Source organism: Patagioenas fasciata, chromosome 15, assembly GCF_037038585.1.
Source record: "Patagioenas fasciata isolate bPatFas1 chromosome 15, bPatFas1.hap1, whole genome shotgun sequence".
In the NCBI taxonomy this organism is placed as follows: Eukaryota; Metazoa; Chordata; class Aves; order Columbiformes; family Columbidae; genus Patagioenas; species Patagioenas fasciata.
In genome coordinates this window covers 10,046,066-10,063,801 of record NC_092534.1, presented here as the reverse complement: position 1 = coordinate 10,063,801, position 17,736 = coordinate 10,046,066, and the positions used below count along the sequence as shown (strand labels likewise).

General features: G+C 44.0%; 3 protein-coding genes across 11 annotated transcripts in view; 2 read left to right on the top strand and 1 right to left on the bottom strand.

Annotated features, from left to right (window-relative positions):
- The first annotated feature begins 539 nt into the window (after positions 1-539).
- Positions 540-11,172, top strand: ZP2 (zona pellucida glycoprotein 2). The gene is made up of 19 exons (XM_071815308.1): positions 540-711; positions 988-1,024; positions 3,940-4,013; positions 4,172-4,255; positions 4,349-4,443; positions 5,270-5,428; positions 5,780-5,824; positions 6,093-6,257; positions 6,702-6,798; positions 6,878-7,059; positions 7,461-7,590; positions 7,770-7,951; positions 8,030-8,121; positions 8,209-8,333; positions 8,596-8,785; positions 9,034-9,169; positions 9,256-9,352; positions 9,439-9,525; positions 9,612-11,172. The coding sequence occupies exons 1-19, from the start codon at positions 540-542 to the stop codon at positions 9,755-9,757; spliced, it is 2,295 nt and encodes a 764-aa protein (XP_071671409.1). The 3' UTR covers positions 9,758-11,172.
- A 1,149-nt stretch (positions 11,173-12,321) lies between these two features.
- LDAF1 (lipid droplet assembly factor 1) lies at positions 12,322-17,178 on the bottom strand. Of its 8 annotated transcripts, none has more exons than XM_065850409.2 (5): positions 17,047-17,178; positions 15,674-15,808; positions 14,627-14,795; positions 14,101-14,239; positions 12,322-13,177 (listed from the first exon to the last, which is right to left on the bottom strand). In XM_065850409.2, exons 2-5 carry the CDS (start codon positions 15,782-15,784, stop codon positions 13,084-13,086), a joined length of 513 nt encoding a protein of 170 aa, XP_065706481.2. In that variant the 5' UTR covers positions 15,785-15,808; positions 17,047-17,178; the 3' UTR covers positions 12,322-13,083. The 8 variants fall into 8 exon arrangements, with proteins under 8 accessions (XP_065706481.2, XP_065706480.2, XP_065706474.2 ...); XM_065850408.2 differs by having other exon boundaries at positions 15,674-15,812; positions 17,047-17,176; XM_065850402.2 differs by lacking the exon at positions 17,047-17,178 and adding an exon at positions 16,567-16,763 and having other exon boundaries at positions 15,674-15,812.
- DNAH3 (dynein axonemal heavy chain 3) overlaps positions 16,456-17,736 on the top strand; it is a 68,131-nt gene continuing 66,850 nt past the window's right edge. The window contains exon 1 of one of the 2 annotated variants that reach the window (XM_071815145.1): positions 16,456-16,573. The gene's annotated coding sequence lies outside the window, so the exon portion shown is untranslated. Of the gene's footprint in view, positions 16,574-17,178; positions 17,312-17,736 lie in introns of those variants that run through there. The other variant, XM_065850410.2, reaches the window with a different exon arrangement.

Below are 17,736 nucleotides of genomic sequence, written 5' to 3'. Positions count from 1 at the left end.
CAAGAGTGCAAAATGATCACCAAGGCACGTACTGTATATGCCACCAGTGCCTGGTAGAAGAGAGGAGACAATGTTTTTCTTGTACGTTGACGTTTCGCCTTGTCAGCTACACCCATGAAAGTGAGTTGGGAGCAAAAGAGACCTTTTCATTTTTCAAGATTATCGATGTCTGCTACGGAAGTCCATTAATTTTCTTTTCTGTTAATTCATTCAGCACACAAAGCGTTGATCTCAGAGTGATTTTTATCATCTAACTTCTGAAAAGATGGATTTTAAAAGAATATTACTCTGTATGATGCTAAGTGGGAAAGTATTGTTACAAGTTTTAATTAGAGGTCAAGCAAAACCCACGTCAGCTGAAGAGAAGCTCCAGGACTTTGCAAGATTTATTGTTATTTATGTCACAAAAGTGGGCATCACAAAAAAGAAAGAAAAAATACCAAACAAAATCTCCATCTGTTTCTAAACTCTTGGTATTTGTTCATCTTTGTCCCATCCAAAACCCTCAACTTAAAATGCAATAAATGATTCAACATCAAATGAGCCTGAATGGAGATTATTCTTTTGAGACTAAAGCTCGAAATTGTGAACTTTTTAAAGTCCCTGAGTGTCAGAATGAAGCTTTTCTTTTGGGGTTTGAAAAGAACTTCAAAACCATTCCATTCCCAATTGAAATGTCTTACCAGGCTCAGGAAAAACTCTGTTGTGATGGTAGGTGGTGTTGTAAGCTAATGAATTATTTAACTAGTGGTTTTGATTTATTACTGGATTTTGCTATGTCTCTGATTATATATCTATTTTTTTGAGAACTATCTTAAATAAAATATTACCAGTTTAAACAAACTATTTAGGCTGAAACACTACAGCATCATTACTTACATTATTCTAGGTAACTCAGTGGCCCCACTGAACAGTGATGTTGTTGTGCCAGCTGTTTTGCATGAGGTATTATCCAGCACAACATTTCCTCATTGCAACTTTTATAAGCACCAGCCGTGATACGGTCAAGGCCATACTGGGGGAGGTAAGTAAGTCTCTGCTTGTCTAATGAGATCCTTGGAACTAATGGGCTTAAAGAAGAATGAAATTAGTCACACAGGGTTATTATGGCTACACAATTCAGAGATGACGACAACATTGAAACAACAATAAAAGCTTATTTCTTCACTCCTTACAGAGGCAAAACTGTTGTGCCTGAGGACACTGGTGCTGGATGTCTTGAGCAGCAGGTTCCCACGGGGAGGTTGAGAGTGACCCACATCAGTACCGCCCAAGACTCATCCCAACGTGATCTTTGTTTAGCTGTGATCTTGCAGTCTGCCTGCACCTGGCATTTCAGGAGCCAGGCCCTAATCCATAGGGAGAGAGACATAAAATTGAAAGGCAATGAAGCCAACTCTGCCAAAGCCCTGTCTCTCCTCACCTGCACATCTTAACACCTGCCCACACTGGGCATATAAAAGCAGGCTGGAGGACTTATGTAGGGATAGAAGCAGTGATGCTATTTGTTGTATCATAGCAACATTTGCAAATAAGGGTTTTTGCTGGGAATGCTCAAAACAGGAGTCCTGACCTGCATTTGGGCTCTTGCATTGCCAAGGCCTTTGTCTTGGCTCCATGTTGGTTTGGTTTATTGTTTTTTTTCCCATACTGCCATCAGCAGTGCTACAAACAGTCCCAAGGAAAGCCACGCTGAGCTCACTGGTGTCTCAAATGTTGTCCTGTTGCCCATGTGTGAGGGACGGGGACAGCCAATGCCCACATAAAAGTGCATTGATGTTGAGGTGATCTGTGCTCTCTATATGCAACGCCCCAGTGCTCAGGGGTGTTCGGCATTGCTCTTGGGAAATGCCTTTTTTCCTAACAATTAGGAAACTAAACAAGCAAAAGTGAAAGGCAGAGGATTGGAAGAGGAGACCTTGTAGGGTCTTGAAGCAGAAAAATAAATGAAAGCCATGGAGATAGTTTTGTGTTTCAGGCATTAATCTGCTGTCCCTTTGCAAGGGGACCGTGCATCACCACTGCCCAGGCCTCTGCAAGTTCCTCCACACAAGCTGCATCACTGCAGTGTGATGTGGGATCAAGTTTTTAGCAGCCCAGGGTCAGCCAAACTCTGGGAACGTGATCCAAAGCTCCCTGGGACTTACAGCTTTTCCACCAACATAAAGAAGCTGGGAATCAGGGGTGGGGAAATTACGAGTAAGTTTGACTTTACATTGGATTTGACTGCCTGAAAGTACCTAATTTCTGTAATTCTTTAAAAGACATATACCTGAAACACTTGTTCCCCTCTACTGTATCAGCTAAACCCAAGTGAAATAAAAAAATATATATTATACAATAAAGGTGTGTATGGCTTCAGAGTTTGTTTCATTAATTTTCTGTATAATCATTGTGTTTGAAAACAATGAATCTGATTGTATTAATAAAGGAAAAAAAAGTAGATGACGTGTTTGAGAAGTCTGGAGTCTCTAGGAAGTTAATTTCTTACCAAAGGTTAGCTACATGCTAATCCTATTGATGGCGAAAGCAGAAGTGTAATATCTTTTTATGATACTAACATCAGGTGCTATTTACTCTGCTGTAATCACGGACCTGAGCTAGTTCCTGCTTATTGCTATGAGTAGCATCATGCACACTTAGCATCCCCACTTGCATAACAGCTTTAACTGTGCATTTGCCATGTCCTCACAAGGGTATGAGTTAAAGAGAGTCTTCTAAATAATGTAGTTTTTAAAATTACTTGCACTAGTCATCTGCTCTGCCTGTATGGATCGTATTGCTTTGCTACGCAGCGCACTGATGGCACCACACACTCTGCCAGCCACCTCCACTCAAGTTCCTGGCACTTTGGTACCTACCAGCAGATGACAGACAAGCTCTTCTCACAACTTTAATATTTAAGAGAAATGAGGTTACTGTCACTTGGCTGGGAAAAATTAAATCTACTCTAGGAATCGGTCTATAACTGTAAAAAGAAATATAAATGAATACATTTTACATGAACATATGGTATATTAACACAAAATTTATTATTCCCTGAAGCCAAATATAACTTCCCATTCCTAACTTATCATCCATAATATTAATTTTCCCCTGTTCCTATAATCTATCTTTTTGCTTTCTCACATCTCAAGAGTTCAATTACTTTTAAATATATGAGTCACTGGGTTTTTTTACATGCCCGTCCGAGATCAAAAGCATTGGGAAAGCTGAAAGACAACATAAATCAGAGATCTTTCTTTCCAGGCCTCTTCCCCACAGCTTTGAACAATGACAGCCCAACCAAAGCCTCCAGATATCTTCCAATCTAAAGATCTGATTTAGGACTTCTCTTTCCCTTAAACTGCTGCTCATGTTTTTATCCTAAAAAGATCTATGTCAGCATTGCAGATGTGGCCATACAGGGGAACAAAATATTCTCAGTCACACACTGGTCTACCAGTGGAATTATTTAAAATCATAAGAAAATCAAAGCTGCACAGAAATATCCTTTTTAAAAAAATAACTGCCAAAAGATGTGCATTTTTTTCTATGCAACATCTGGTAAGGGAATAAAGAGAGTAAACTAACAGACCAAGAAAAAGGATGCCTTAAAACTAGAAGGAAAGAACAGCCCATGCTAAAGATTTAATATCACCTTAAGGTTCCCTGTAAGCTCCCCTCTCTGCAGCAAGGAGACTGCACCCCAATGAGAGGCAGGTGCAAGCTCCCCGCTCAGCAGGCAGCAGAAAGGCTGCACCTGTGTGGAGCTGCCCCATGTCCTATATAATCCTCCCTGGGCAGCCTGGGAGTAAGCTAGTGGTAGCAGAGAGAAGATGGGGTTGGTTGAGGGCCAGTGGTGTCTGTGCCTATCAAGGATGTGGTGTGTTTTTGGGTGAGGTGGGGAGCTGGCTACTTTCCTCACTGCTTTCTCATTTGGTTCTGTTTTGCTTGCAGGTTGCTGCTCCTGTTTGGATTTTTGCTGGCTTTGAGCCCTTGTGCTGATGGCTGGGAGGATCAGGATCTCTTGGGTAATGAGGCCTCTCTGAGTTGGTAGCGGTGCAGGTGGGGGTTTAAGGTTTGCTTAGAGCTGCCTTGGTGTGGAGGGGTCTCTGAAGTGGGGCTGGCTCACAGGGTATGTGCCTCCAGGAGAGCAAGGGGGGAACTGACTGTGGTCTTCCCTCTGCAGAGAGTGTGACCTGCCACAGGGATAGGATGGAAATTGAGTTTTCCAGAGAGCTTGGCAACTACTCCTGGCTTGTGTGTGTTGTGGGTAGGTATTAGATGTGGACATGGGCTTTCTGGCCCTTTCTGTTGTGGCCTGAAAGTAGGTGCCTGCAGGGCTAATCTTTTATCTTCTCCACAGATGTGAGTGGTGAGGAGATGGTGTTCTGTGACCACACTGTGGATTATGAGAGGCTGTTGCTCAGTGTCTTGTTTGTCAACTGCACTAGCCTGGAGGTAAAGGGGTCTCCATTCTGGAAATGTGCTGTGCTGGAGTGGGTTTTTCCTGGTCAGGACTGGGTTTAGTAGGGTTTCTAGCTTTACCTTTCTTCAAGGGTGAAAAATGCTTAAACTATTCCATAATTTGAACTAAATGCCTTAACTAATTCCATAAGAGCAGGTCATGGCTGAAGCAGTTCAAAACAAACTCACTAAATGGTTACCTAATACTTATTCTTGAAACTGGGTATTAAACCCTCTAAGACACTGTCATAAATGTTGTGTTTTCCTGTAGAGGAATTGAGAGCTACTTCAACATACTGTAGGGAAGTGGGTAAGGTCCAAGAGTTTCATAGCACAACTCTATTTACACACATGTGTATTGAGAGAGCAATTAATAATGCATACTATTTGTAGCTATTGAGGTAGAGTAGTAAGTGGAACACTAACCGAAGTTAGCCTTAAAGATAGAGCATTTGCTGATATCAGTTGCTTATAGGTATGTGAAATACCAGAAGACTCTTGGTTTTGGCATTTATTAACTTGTTTCTTGAACAGCTCGCTCTCTGGCGCTGCAGCCTGCCAGTCCTTGAAGGCTTTCTTCTTGGCTCCTGCAGTTGTCTTGGTACCTTCTGCTCTTCAACCTAGCCTTGTGACCCCATGATTTCCTAGAGAACTCATTCTTTTCAAGAGGGCTTTTAGAATTGCAATTCATATTGTCCTCACACTGATACGAACGCTTAAAACAACTCTGAAGTTTGAGCTTAGTCTTAATGGCTTTTAGTTGTCCTCATGCTGCATGGAGTACTGCTACTTGTTTCTAATTAAGGTCTCTTTTCTATAGCATGATCAGCACTGGCTAAGACTGAGGCTGATGGTGAATGACACAATGGGAGAGGAGAAGAATGTAACCTACAGTGCTCACTGCAACAGTGTTCATGCAGATGAAATCATTACTCCTTTCTTTGCTGGTGAAACAAACTGTACAAAAGACTTCATGGCAGTAAGTAGAGGGATGAGAATGATATAGACTTTGATTAGGGGCTCGTCAGTCGAGGTAGCTGTCTGCTGGCACTGCATGGCTGGGATCTGTAGAAAGCTGGGAAAGCTCCAGCCAGCTTCAGGGAGGTCTGTTGGCTGCATGTCCATCTTGGCATGGCCACTAGCTCTTTGAAGAGCTAGTTTGCAAATGGTCATTAATGATGCACATGGTCTTGCTCCACCCCTATTGCAGGGGAAACTGGGATGCTGGTGCCAGCTGTCCACTTTAGAAAACTATAGCGGAGATTTTGCTTACAAAGCTGTGGGGTTGTGATCACTGTTCCTGTGGTCTTAACCCTGTGCTGTGTTCCAGGTTACTTTCCCAAGACTCATTCCAGACTCTGGTGATGAACATATGGTATGTGCTTTCTTTCTTGCAAAGGGAGGGTGTGGGAGTACTTGGGTTTCATATTTAAACAGAGCATGATATCTCTAAGCCAGAATAGTTCCCTCTTCTGAGGCACTTGAATCTTGCTGGGAAGCCCAAATCTATACTATCAATATAAGGGAGTTTGAATGTAAAACCTGCAAGGTAGCAGCCCTGCAAGGTGAAGAATTGTGTAATGCCTTGCTGCTTCTGCTTGGTTGTGCTTTCCCTTACTAAAAAAGTATCTCCTGCTTTGCAGGTTCCAGCAACTCCAATGGCCTGGACTCTATTAATTGACGATGGGACCAGAATACAACAGCTTAGCCTTGGACAAGCCATGCAGCAAGGCTACAGCTTTCTAGCTGATGGCCACAACCTGATCCTTCAGGTGTCCTTTACTGCCACTGGAGTGGTCTCCTACAAGGTAAGTGAAGAGATGTAGCACTGAGGAGACAGTGCTGTTTTAGCAGAGGTTAGATATCTCCCTCCTATAGACCTGTGAATAACACTTGTAGGTCATGGCCAGAGCTGGTGTTCAGCTGATGCAGTGCTGTGCTTAGTAGGTGTGGGCAAAGCTATTTGACTCTGCAGAGCTGTAATTGAACTGCCCAGCCCCTTAGAATGGGGAAGCAGAGTGTGTGCTTCTGTATAAACAGGATTCTAACTATAAACATAACTATAACTGTGACTATCTGACTGGTGGCCTCATGATGCCTTTGAAATGGTGTTGAGATGGGGAGAAACTGCTGTTGCAGACATGAATAGCAGCAGTGCTGAACCAGACAGAGTATGTGGCTCTGCAGGGTTTGGCTTATGATGGATCATGAGCTGAGTACTCTCTAACAGAACTCTGTACCCTCTTTGTCAGCACAACGATAAGGTGCTCTACACTGTGGCATTCAAGCTCATGTATGGCCCTCCTGAATACAGGCTGACTGTGGAGTCAAGAATGCTTTGTGCACCAGGTAATACACCGATGAAGTCAGAACCTGGCTGACTTCTGCTCTGAGGAAACTGGTGTTATATTTAATGATGTTGTTGCAGGTCCAGCAATCTGTAATGCAACACACATGACTGTTGCCATCCCAGCCTTCCCAGGGACCCTTATGGCTGTGGGTGTAGAGAATAAGACCATTTCTGTGGACCAGCTCCAGGAAAATGGGATTGCTCTGGACACAAAGAGAGGGGTCAAGCTGCATATTAGCAGGAGAGGCCTGAAGTCCAGGGTGAGTTCTGATCCTCAAGTCACAGGAGTTGGTGTGATCACAACTCCCTGGTGTTTACTGAGGACCAGAGCGCAGTGGCTCTGACCTTGACTAACCACCTGTCAAGTTGACCATGTGCCCTGTGGCTGGCTGACAGCAGTTCTGATTAAGATGAATATAAACTGATTTTATTATGGATGGGTAACTGGTTTCATGAAGTCTCTTGGCAAAAACAGCTGGAGTTGAAAATACTCCTCTTGGAGTGGGTTGGTATTTCACCTACCTGGAGCAATGCAAATTAACTTACTAGCTGAGTGTGAGGAGCATCATGGCCCCAGAGCAAGTGAAACAGCTCTAACACATGCATGTGTTAAAATAAGCTCTTGTATCTACACTCCAGGCAAGTAACTCTTGTCTTTCAGCTACATGGGGAGAGCTGCTCAGGACTTCAGTCTTACATGCCCTCCTTAAAACTGGATTTTCACTTCCATGGGAAGACCACGGCAATGGTGATGCATCCAGAGTGCCCCTGTGACAAGCATGCACCAATAGGTAAGTGATTGACTTTTACAGTCGATTCAGTGTAATGTGCTGCTCATAGTCTTTCACCATGGCTTGTTCTTGAACACTTCCCTGTGAAGGACTAGTATCTGCAGCCAGAACCCAACAGCTCTTGGCAGATTGAGCTGTCACTGACTGGTGAGGCAACTTAATGTGAGCCTTTGTTACAGCTGCTGTATGCACTCAGGATGGGTACATGGATTTTGAAGTCCTTGCTGACAGTACTACACCACCATTAGATCTGGATACGCTAAGGCTCAGAGATTCTGCATGCCAACCAGCCTTTAAGTCTCCTTTGAATGACAGAGTTTGGTTTCATGTCCCACTGAAAGGGTGTGGGACCAGGCATTGGGTAAGTGCGTAGCCAGGACTGGTGGGCAGGGCTTTGTGCATTTATTATGCCCTCGCTAATGCCATTATTTCTTCTCAGTTTGATGGAGAGAGAATATTTTATGAGAATGAGGTGAGAGCATTATGGGCAGATCTTCCACTGCGCATGATCTCAAGGGACAGTGAATTCAGGTGCGTCTGGAAACCTCTTTGGGTAATACTTAGTCCTGGGTATCCTACATATGAATGTAAGATTTACCTGTTCCTTCCCTTTCACAGGCTAACAGTCCTGTGCTCCTTCAGTAATGGTGATGCCTCCCTCACTATAAGGGTAGACAACCTTCCTGCTCTGGCTTCTTCAGTGAACCAAGGTCCACTCTCCTTGGTTCTTCTAAGCTACCCAGGTAAAGCTGACTCTGGGCTCAGGTGCTGGGGAAGCAACTGGAGCTTGTAGATGGAGGATCTATAGGTGAACTGTTCTGGTGCATGAGCTTTTAATGACCTGATGTGCTTCTTTCTCTCCCACCCATGCTACTTGGGGTAGATACCTTAAACCTGTGACTCCAGGACAAACTGCATCTGGTAGACTTTATGCTGTTGAAGAGCATCAGAGTTTCTTAGTCTTTTTGCACACTCACTTATCTAATAAGGCTTTGGTTCTTGCAGAGGTCTCATACAGGCAGCCATACCGTGATGATCAGTATCCAATAGTAAGGTACCTGCGCCAGCCCATCTTCCTGGAAGTTCAGGTTCTGAACCGCAATGATCCCAACCTCCATCTAGTATTGGATGACTGTTGGGCAACATCTTCACAAGATCCAAGCTCAATTCCCCAGTGGAATATTGTTGTTGATGGGTGAGTGCCTTACCAGAGAAATGGAAGCACTTCCAGCAGTGGGTGGATTCCCTAACTCTCATCTGTCCCATCTTTAGGAACATAGCCCCCGGTAGAAGGGCTTGTATGTCCTTGCTATGCTGGAACTTGGAGGAGGATGGTAGCACTTCAATCTTGAACTCTAGCCTGCTGTTTTAAATTAATAAAAAGCAAACCCACAACCAACATCTCTGCTCTGCTGTTCTGACTTATTTCTTAACCACTGGCAGGTGTGAATATGACTTGGACAGCCACACCACTGTGTTTCACCCTGTGGGACATGGTGTCAGCTATGCTAACTATCGCCAAAGGCTGGAAGTGAAGACTTTTGCCTTTGTCTCTGGTGACAAAGCCCTCCCTGGCCTGGTAGGTGACATTCTCCTTCTGTTTAGAGTGGTAAGTAGGAGCAGCTACACTCTCAAAATGAATGGACCTCTCATTCTCTGTCCTAGGTGTACTTCCACTGCAGCGTTCTGATCTGTGACCGCTTTCAGCCAGACTCTCCTCTGTGTATGGCAAGATGCCCTAGGCCATCTAGAAGCAAGCGAGGTAATGTCTAGGCAGATGTTTGCTTATACTGATCCAACATAAGCCACTGTACTATGGGGTTCACCTCTACTACATTTCTCTTTTAGACAGTGGGATGCCAGATGCCAATTCTGCGGTGGTGAGCTTGCGGGGTCCAGTTCTCCTTGTGCCAGAAGGATGGTCTGCATCTCAAGGTACTAAGCTGATGTGGTGCTAATGAATGCTGCTGAGGTTTAGTGAAAAGCTGTCTCCACAAAGTATCTTTCTGCTTGCTTTATAGGGAGCAATCTATTGAGCAAGGAGGTGTGGGCTGGTGTTACAATGACTGCTGTTGGAATTCTCTCTCTGGTGGCCACAATGCTACTACTTTTGGTTCTTCTTAAATGGCTAAAGAGAAGAGCATCCATGGTAAATGTGATATGTTAGTGTATTTTTTTCAAATAAACTTGGAGTAGAAATGTGACTGTAGATGTCTCTGTATTTCTGAAGGTGTTGCTGTATATAGCATTCAAAGAGCTAGACTGGACAGAGATGGCAGATGTGTCTTGCTGAGTAGTGGCACTGCTTTCAGAGTGCCATCTCTACCTTTGTAGGTCTGGTCTCCATTTTCAGATATATTGCTGTTAGTGTAACATAGGAGGTTTTTCTTATGCATTGTCTGCTTTTTCTGTTCCCTGTAGACCAACTAATGGCTTATTTGGGGATTCCAGCATATATATATTTTCACTTACCTGTTTATTGCACTTATCAGGCAGAGAAAAGTTTTGAACAACCTTGGAGCTGTTTGAGATGCAGTTGTTCAGGCTCTTGTGTGATCTGCTTTAAAACCCATCCTTCAGTAAAAACTGGTCCCCATCAGCAGCTTGAAGATGTTACTGTTTTGTGTTGAAAGAAGAAAGGTTGCTGATTCCTTGGAGGTCTGTGTGTTTGCTGATGCTCAGAGCAGTGGCTTTCTGAGCAGAGGCTATTAGTGTGGGTTAAAAAAGCAGCTTTTCTGCTCCCTGCACCTCCACCAGGCAAAAGTGACAGCAGGAGGTGATGAGGCAGCAGGACCTGTCACTGACCTGGCAGCAGAGAGCTGGAAATACACTGACGGGGAACAGACTTTCTTGTTTTTGGGCTGAAGGTGGTGATCAGGTCCACTGATAGACTGAGCAATGAACTTGTGCTCTGGAGAGGCAAATGGGGCCTGAAAGTAAATAAAATCCTCTAAATAAAATGATAGGTAGCCAGCACTGAGAGCACACTTTGCTTTTAGAGTCTGAGTACAAATACCTCAATATAATACTGAACCATGTTAACCTAAAGTCAAGTTTGCAGCAAGATTTGCAAGTGAAGATATGGATTAATCTCTTTAGATCCTAGAGCAAGATCATCCTGAAAGTGAAAATGTACAAGTTGTGTGAGTAAATATGTAGAAAGCTAGTATTTTCTTACTGTGTCTGGGTTGTAGCACAGATGATACACAGCATCATTTCCCTCCTGTGAAGCATTTTCTCCATTTCAATTCACTTTGAGGCCTCAAGCACAGTAATAGAGTTACATGTGTTTCATTTTAGGCAGACTGATAGGAGGTAAACAAGGGATTTCTTTTCAAGGTGTATTTGAAATTACAGCAGTTTGGCATGTAAAAAAGGCAGAACACTGGAAATGTTAAATGAGGTGGTAACTGTTATAATGAAGTCACTCTAATCTCTGCCTTACTTCCCTCACAACCATTAGTCTGCTCTTAGCAGCCAGTAAACCCCTAGGTTGAAGGCATTAGTACCCAGAAAAAGATAGATTTGGAAAGCAGGATTAGGCTCAAACTGAATCCTGTTGATGGGGGCTGGCAGTCTGGGGAAAGGCAGGAAGGATTCTGTAGTGACTAGAGTACTATTTCAAGGCTCGCTTTTTGCTTGTTGTTAACGATTTCTAGCACTTAAAATATTCATTATTTCAGTTCTTCACAGGTACCAGTCCATTTACACAGGGGATAATGTGTTCCATTTGCCAGGCAGTGCAAAACTCTTCCTTCACCCAGTGCCCCCTACATGCTGCCTGGTTGGAGGTTGTCAGATGCTAGATTTTGCTGCCCAATCTGTGCTCTGGGGAACTTGCTTTCAGGTTGTATTACCTACAGCTGTGAGGTGCATCACTGGGCAGCACCACACAATGGTTAAGTGTGTTCTGTTCCCCCTGCACCTGTAAGTAAACTGGCAGAGCTCTGTTATGATTGACAGCAGCTGCAGGTTTGATCCTAAAGTAAGATAACAGCAATGTAAACAAAAGTACATATATTCATGTTAAATGTTTGTTCTACCTTTTAGATGGATTTCTTCAGACTCTGTCATGTAAACAGTGTCACAACACTTTTCTTACAAGGCAAGTAGGGAAAGTACTTTCATGTTTCATTTTCTTTTTCCTCCTGCCACTTGTATACTACTATCAACTGGAAGTTTTGAAAATTAAAAAGGGAAAAAATTTTGGTTGAGATACACACTTTGGTTTTTTGGGTGCTTCAGAACTTTATCTACACTCTAAATGATGGAAAACTCCTGTTATGGTCTCCATTCTGTAAATCCTTCACCTTACGTGAATTTAAGTACTAAAGCCCTTTATGAATCAACACTGTGTCAGCCTCCTGCAGACAGTAACACAGTGAAGGGTTAAGGATGATTTCACTCTGCTGCTGAAGTGTGGGGCCACCAGTATGATGCAGAACACATTATGGCTCAGATAAACTTCAGCTCTATGTTGGGAGTCAAACAGTATCTTGGTTCACACGAAACTGGAGTATTACACTAATTTAGTCCTTAAGATTCTGCATTCCCTCCATAGGCATAAGAAAGGGACTAATCCCATGTAATACAAGCTGTCTGCAGTTTGTGGCTCAGCAATACTGGCCAGCCAAAGCACTTAGAGTGAGGAGAAAAATTCAGCTCCAAATGTAGCCTTCCTAGATCTGGAAAACTTTTTTTTTTTTGCTGTAGAATAAAAAGACAACCTGGTTAAACAAACAGCACTTTATTCAACTAATATAGTTAGATACTTTCTTAATGCTTAATAATATAGCACTTGCAAAAAGGGAAAGCTTAAATAACATAGTTACAACTGAGAAGCAAAACAGGCTCTTTAAATACCTAAACAAATATGACAAAATACAAGACCTAACTGCATACCATTGATGTAATGAGGCAATAAGGAAAATATCCCTTCAGAATAATACCACCATTTAAAGGTATGTAAAAGCTTATACCATGACCTAACATAGGACAAACCCCACTCTTCCTCGTATAATAAACAGAAAGCATTAGCATGGTGCGCTCATACTATTTCAACAAAGGCTGTTAAGGCTTAGAAGTATTTTTTAACATTCAAAACACATTTCTGGTGTTCTGAGCTTTGACACTTATGTATCAAAATGACCAACTGCTGCACACAAATTTCAAAAGACAGTACATCCAGAACTTCCAAATAGGAAGTCAAATACCCACTCTTTTTCACCTAATTATCACTGACTTAACAGTAGCTGTTATTATTACATCTCTTTATCAAATTCTGAGGAACATTCCATCATGCACCTAGACTTAATATTGCACTGCAGCTTAATGGTTATTCTTAATACTACAGTAACAATGCAAGATGCATATTAATTTTTTTCAGTTCCCACAAGGAGTGCACAAGGTTGAATGCTCAACAAGTAAATATTACATTGCAAAGGTCAGAATAGTACAGTTAAGTGCCTATGAAGGAAGTGGGGAGAAACCCTCTTATTCAGTCTTTACATTATTGGCAGTAAGATCCAAGACAGGAGGACTCTTCTGTGGCAAATTTCCATTGCTTTCTTGCTTCCTTATCTGGCTCCTGTATATAGGAGAAAAAAAATGGGTTTACAGTCTTTTCTTCTATTAGGTTACTGTATTTTAACTTTTTGCTCAGAAAAAGTAAGCAATGTGAGATGTAAACCTGAGCCTCCCAAACATTCCCTGCTAGGCCACCAGAGGTTCTCTCAGAAGACACAGAAATATAAGAGGAATGTTTCAACATCAAAGCTGTAAGTCACTACGACTGGTCTGTAGGTTGGATTGTGTATTTGGATATGCTACAGAAAAAAAGAAACCTTTTCTGAAATTGGCAAGCAACATTAGGGCCTGACAGCACACCCTGGAGGAGTGGTTCAGAGCCCTGGAACAAACGAAAACACATTGGGCCTTGCACTATGATCTCGTCATCCTGACAATATCATGGGATCCACAGGCAGTTTTCTATGTCCTTGAAAGCACCTGGGATGAAGAAACAAACTGAGAAAGTCTAGGAGTGAGCAGCTCTAATTTTCCTTCTTGCTCTTCCTTGTGCTTAAGCAGCAATTATGATTTTTCATCCCTGGTAGGTATCTAAGCGGGCAATAGGTGGCACTCCAGCGCAACCTGCTCCTGCCTCTTACACCAATGACATTTAAAGCAACAAATATTCTGAGTGAGGCAAAGTTATGTTTTATTGCTTGATGTCACGTTGTGTTAGCACATGCACATTTAAAGATTATTTACATTTCTTCTTTGCTAGGTGGGAAATAAGGCATATATTAACTCCCATTAAAATATATATTGATGACTAGACATTTATATGCTGCACATTAAGCCACCAGGGTAGCCAAAGATGTTCTAGCATTCAAGAAGCATGTGTTAAAGTAAGCAACAGCGCCTCACTGAGAATGAGCAAGCTTATCAATGCAGTAGTACAGTTGCAGAGTTTGAAATCCAAGCATGGACCAAGACATTAATACTCACCTTGAGGCATGCCAGTAGTTGACCACGGCTGAAAGAACAACGTAACTAATACTCAGTACTCCAGAAACTCCCAGTGAAAGTGCACCCAGGCCACACAGCACACAAATGAGGGCTATGCCACCTATGACTATTACAACACCTAATAAAAGAAAATCAGTTTGTTATTTAAGCAAGTTTTTTGGCAAGTAAATTAGAAGAGCTGACATTCTACGACAACCCCAAATTCAAACCATTGGGAAAATAGTCTTCTGCAATCAACTAGCTAGCCACGGTAAAAGCTATGCATGGTTAAGGTAACTGGCTTAGCCATATCCTGGTGGCTGGGATTAAAAAGGGAAAAAGGATTTCTCCTGTATAGATTACAGTTAATCACATTATGATTCTTGTATTAAGATTTCACTACCTCTGAGAGCTGAGGACTACATATAGAAGTCCTCAATTGCTTGAACTGGAAACTCCAGAAGGATGAATTAGAAAAGCAAAAGACATCATGCCTTAAAAAGGAATAAGTATGTGCATACAATACCTTCCATAACTATCACACCGATACAGGCCATTACGGCTGTTGCAACAACAAAAAATACGAAAAATGCAACAGGAATAGCAGACACTGCAATAAACATCAGGAGTGATAATGCAACAAAAGGATGGTCATCTAAATATTGGCCAACACGAGAATTCATAAATGCAACAACCTGTGGATGAAAGAAAAACATTTCAGATTTTGTTTTTATAGCCTGTCATAGGTAACTTTCAAAGGTCAAGTCTGCAGCTTGAACAGAGGGCAGCTGCTGCCTCTATATTTCAGAAGCATAAGGATTTATTGCAAATTTAGGTAACTGCATAGCAAATATGATTCTATCAATAGCAGACATGTTTCTCTTGGACTTCCCAGTTACATTCTTGCACAAATTAAACAAACAAAACCAACTTGAAAGCAAGTAAAAATAAATAAATAAATCCCAGTTTAGCTGCCCAGACCTCAGTAAAGGATCAAGAACTGTGATTTTGATCTAGAGAACTGTATTTGTTAAGAAAAAAATATTTTTCTTTTTTCCATGCCTTGGTACTATCTGCAACCTCCTCATTTATTGAGCTTAAGCACAGTGGAGGCACACCTGTATCACAAAGTTGTTAGGAATTTAATTATAATGCTAGTGGTAGGAAAAAAAAAAAATCAAAATATCCTTTTTACAGAGGCAGTCATATCTATACACTGGAATTTTACTGTCGTAGAGACATTTTGCTTTCCTTAAGGAAATATGTGTTGTAGTTTCAGTTCTCTTCGTAGCAGCACAACCATTTCACTAAAATGCCACTCTACTATCTCAAATGGTTATGCCAGTAAACCACAAAAAATGCAGAACAGGCTTCCCTTTTTCTTGATTGCTGAAGGTGTGGGAGGACAGCCCTTCCTAGAGGCTCCTCCTCAGTGAAAAGGGAGTGTCAATTTTCTCAAAGAAAAAAAAAAAGTTTTAAAATTGTATTTAAATAAATTAGGGTGTGATATTCCAAGAGTAATGAAAGGAGCATCTTTATAAATATGGTTTATAAAATTATAATCAGGACCCACATTTGAGTTGCTGTGGATGGACTGCACCATGGAGTGCCATTGCTTCTGTAGTTCTTGCATTTCTTTAGACATGTTGTTATCCTCAGCCACGACCGTGAATCCTCTGAACATCCAGTTCTCACTCAGCCATCCAGTCTTCCTTAAAAACAAAATACGATTAATAACAGGTTCATGCAGATGTTTTGTGAAAATGAAATATTTCTTTTGAAAAACCAGCAAATGTAGATTTCAGATGTTAATGTGATCGACGGTCTAAAACATCACATTTTTAAAAGTACGTCTTAGTATAGGAGGCTCATCCCTGAAAGCTCTTCTGAAACTCCTAAATCCAAGTATCAAGATACAAGGTGACTCTCACCGTCCTTCTTTATAACATTAAACCCGTATTCGACCCGGAGGGTGTTGAATTACCAGTAAAAAGGTCAATTCCAACTATCTGCACAGAGAACTTATTGCTACTAGTGCTGGACTTGATTTTGTGAGTAGGCTCATGTTCAGAATTGAAGCAATACCCTGTACAGCTTAAAAACTCTGCACAGAAAGGCAAAATGCCTTCAAACGCTCCGAACATATTTGTGACAGTTTAAAGGCAACAACAGCTCAAAAATCTCCCCCCCACGAAAACTGAATGTTGTCCCTAGGGAGATTCTTACCAAGGGAAGATTAAGAGATGCAGTTTCTTGCTTGTATATCTAGACAGTTACCGTGTCAATGTTACTGTTCTATTCTCTGCCTGCACACACGGTCTCTGCCTTTGTTCACACAGTATTTTCCTGCAGCAGCGTTCGAGTCCCGGCAGCACGGGCAGGGACACCGGCCGCTGCCACCCCGGCAGCGCCCGAGCCCCGGGCGTTACCGGCACCCCGGCACCCGCGGCCCCACCGGACACTCACACCCGAGGTCAGCAGCCGATGACTCTCACCCGGCCGTGCCGCTGCTGCCGAGCCGCCAGTGCCGAGCCGCCGTTACCCTGGAAGCGGGTCCCCGGGAGGCAGCAGCTCAAAGGCAGCGGCCGGTCCAGGGACCGCCGTCTTGGCCTCCCCCGACCTGTAGCGCCGGGGCGCAGCGCGGGTCTCCCCGCCAGGCTTCGCAGCACGCAGCGCTGCAGAGACAACGCGGGGCGCGCGGAGGCCGCGCAGGGCTGAGGGGGCGGTGGGGAGGCCCCGGTGGCGGCGGGCTGTGGGGCGCTGCCCGCCCGAGCCGAGGGAGGTAAGGGGGACACGGTTCCCGCAGGGCCACAACGTGCTGCCGGCCTTCCCGCTGCGACCGAGCGGCGGCCGGGGCTGACAGGCCGCCCCGCGCTCCCCGGCCAGGCTGAGGGGGCGGCACCGCTCCCCGCCCGCCCCCCACCGAGCCGGGGCCGTCGCTCTCACCTGCGGCTCCTGCCCGCCGGGCCGCAGCCCTTCTGGGCAGTTTGTCCTCCCGCCCTCTGGATGGAACGGCCGGCGCGGCCCGGGCTGGGCCTGGCGGGGCTGAGGGAAGCGCCGCCGCCCTCCCGCCGCTGTCTCCTCCCCGCGGGGCGGCGGGCAGGGCCGGGCGCCTGCGGAGGCTGAAGAGAGGAGGGAGCCGGGCAGGGCCACACCGCGGAGGGGTGTTTAGCAGGGAAGGGTCTGAAAATGCTTCCACAGACCGCCCGAGGTTTTTGGGGCTTTTATTTATTTCCCTTTTACGCCCTGTCATGTCCCTCTGACTTTCCTTGCACCTCCTGGGCCCTGCCTCAGCTGCTCAGCTCTGGGCACCCTCAGGGAGCAACCCAGGGGTTTGCGTGGCTTTGGGACACACAGTCTTGAGCTTCTTTGAATTAAGGATAGAAAATGAGGATATGTGTGTGCAGAGGTACCCTGAGCCCTGTGAGACTGGGGTGTGCAGGCCAGGCTGTGAGGGATGGCTGGGAGGGATTTGGCATCACATTGCTGTGGTTGTGCCCACCTCGCTTCTGAGCTGTGCGTCACGACCCTGTGTGCCAAGAATTGCTCAGATACGTGTCTGTGATCCCACCAGTCTCAGTGAGAATGGTTGCTGCTGGAGTGGGAGGCTCTGGAGGCAGCTTGCAGTCAATTGTG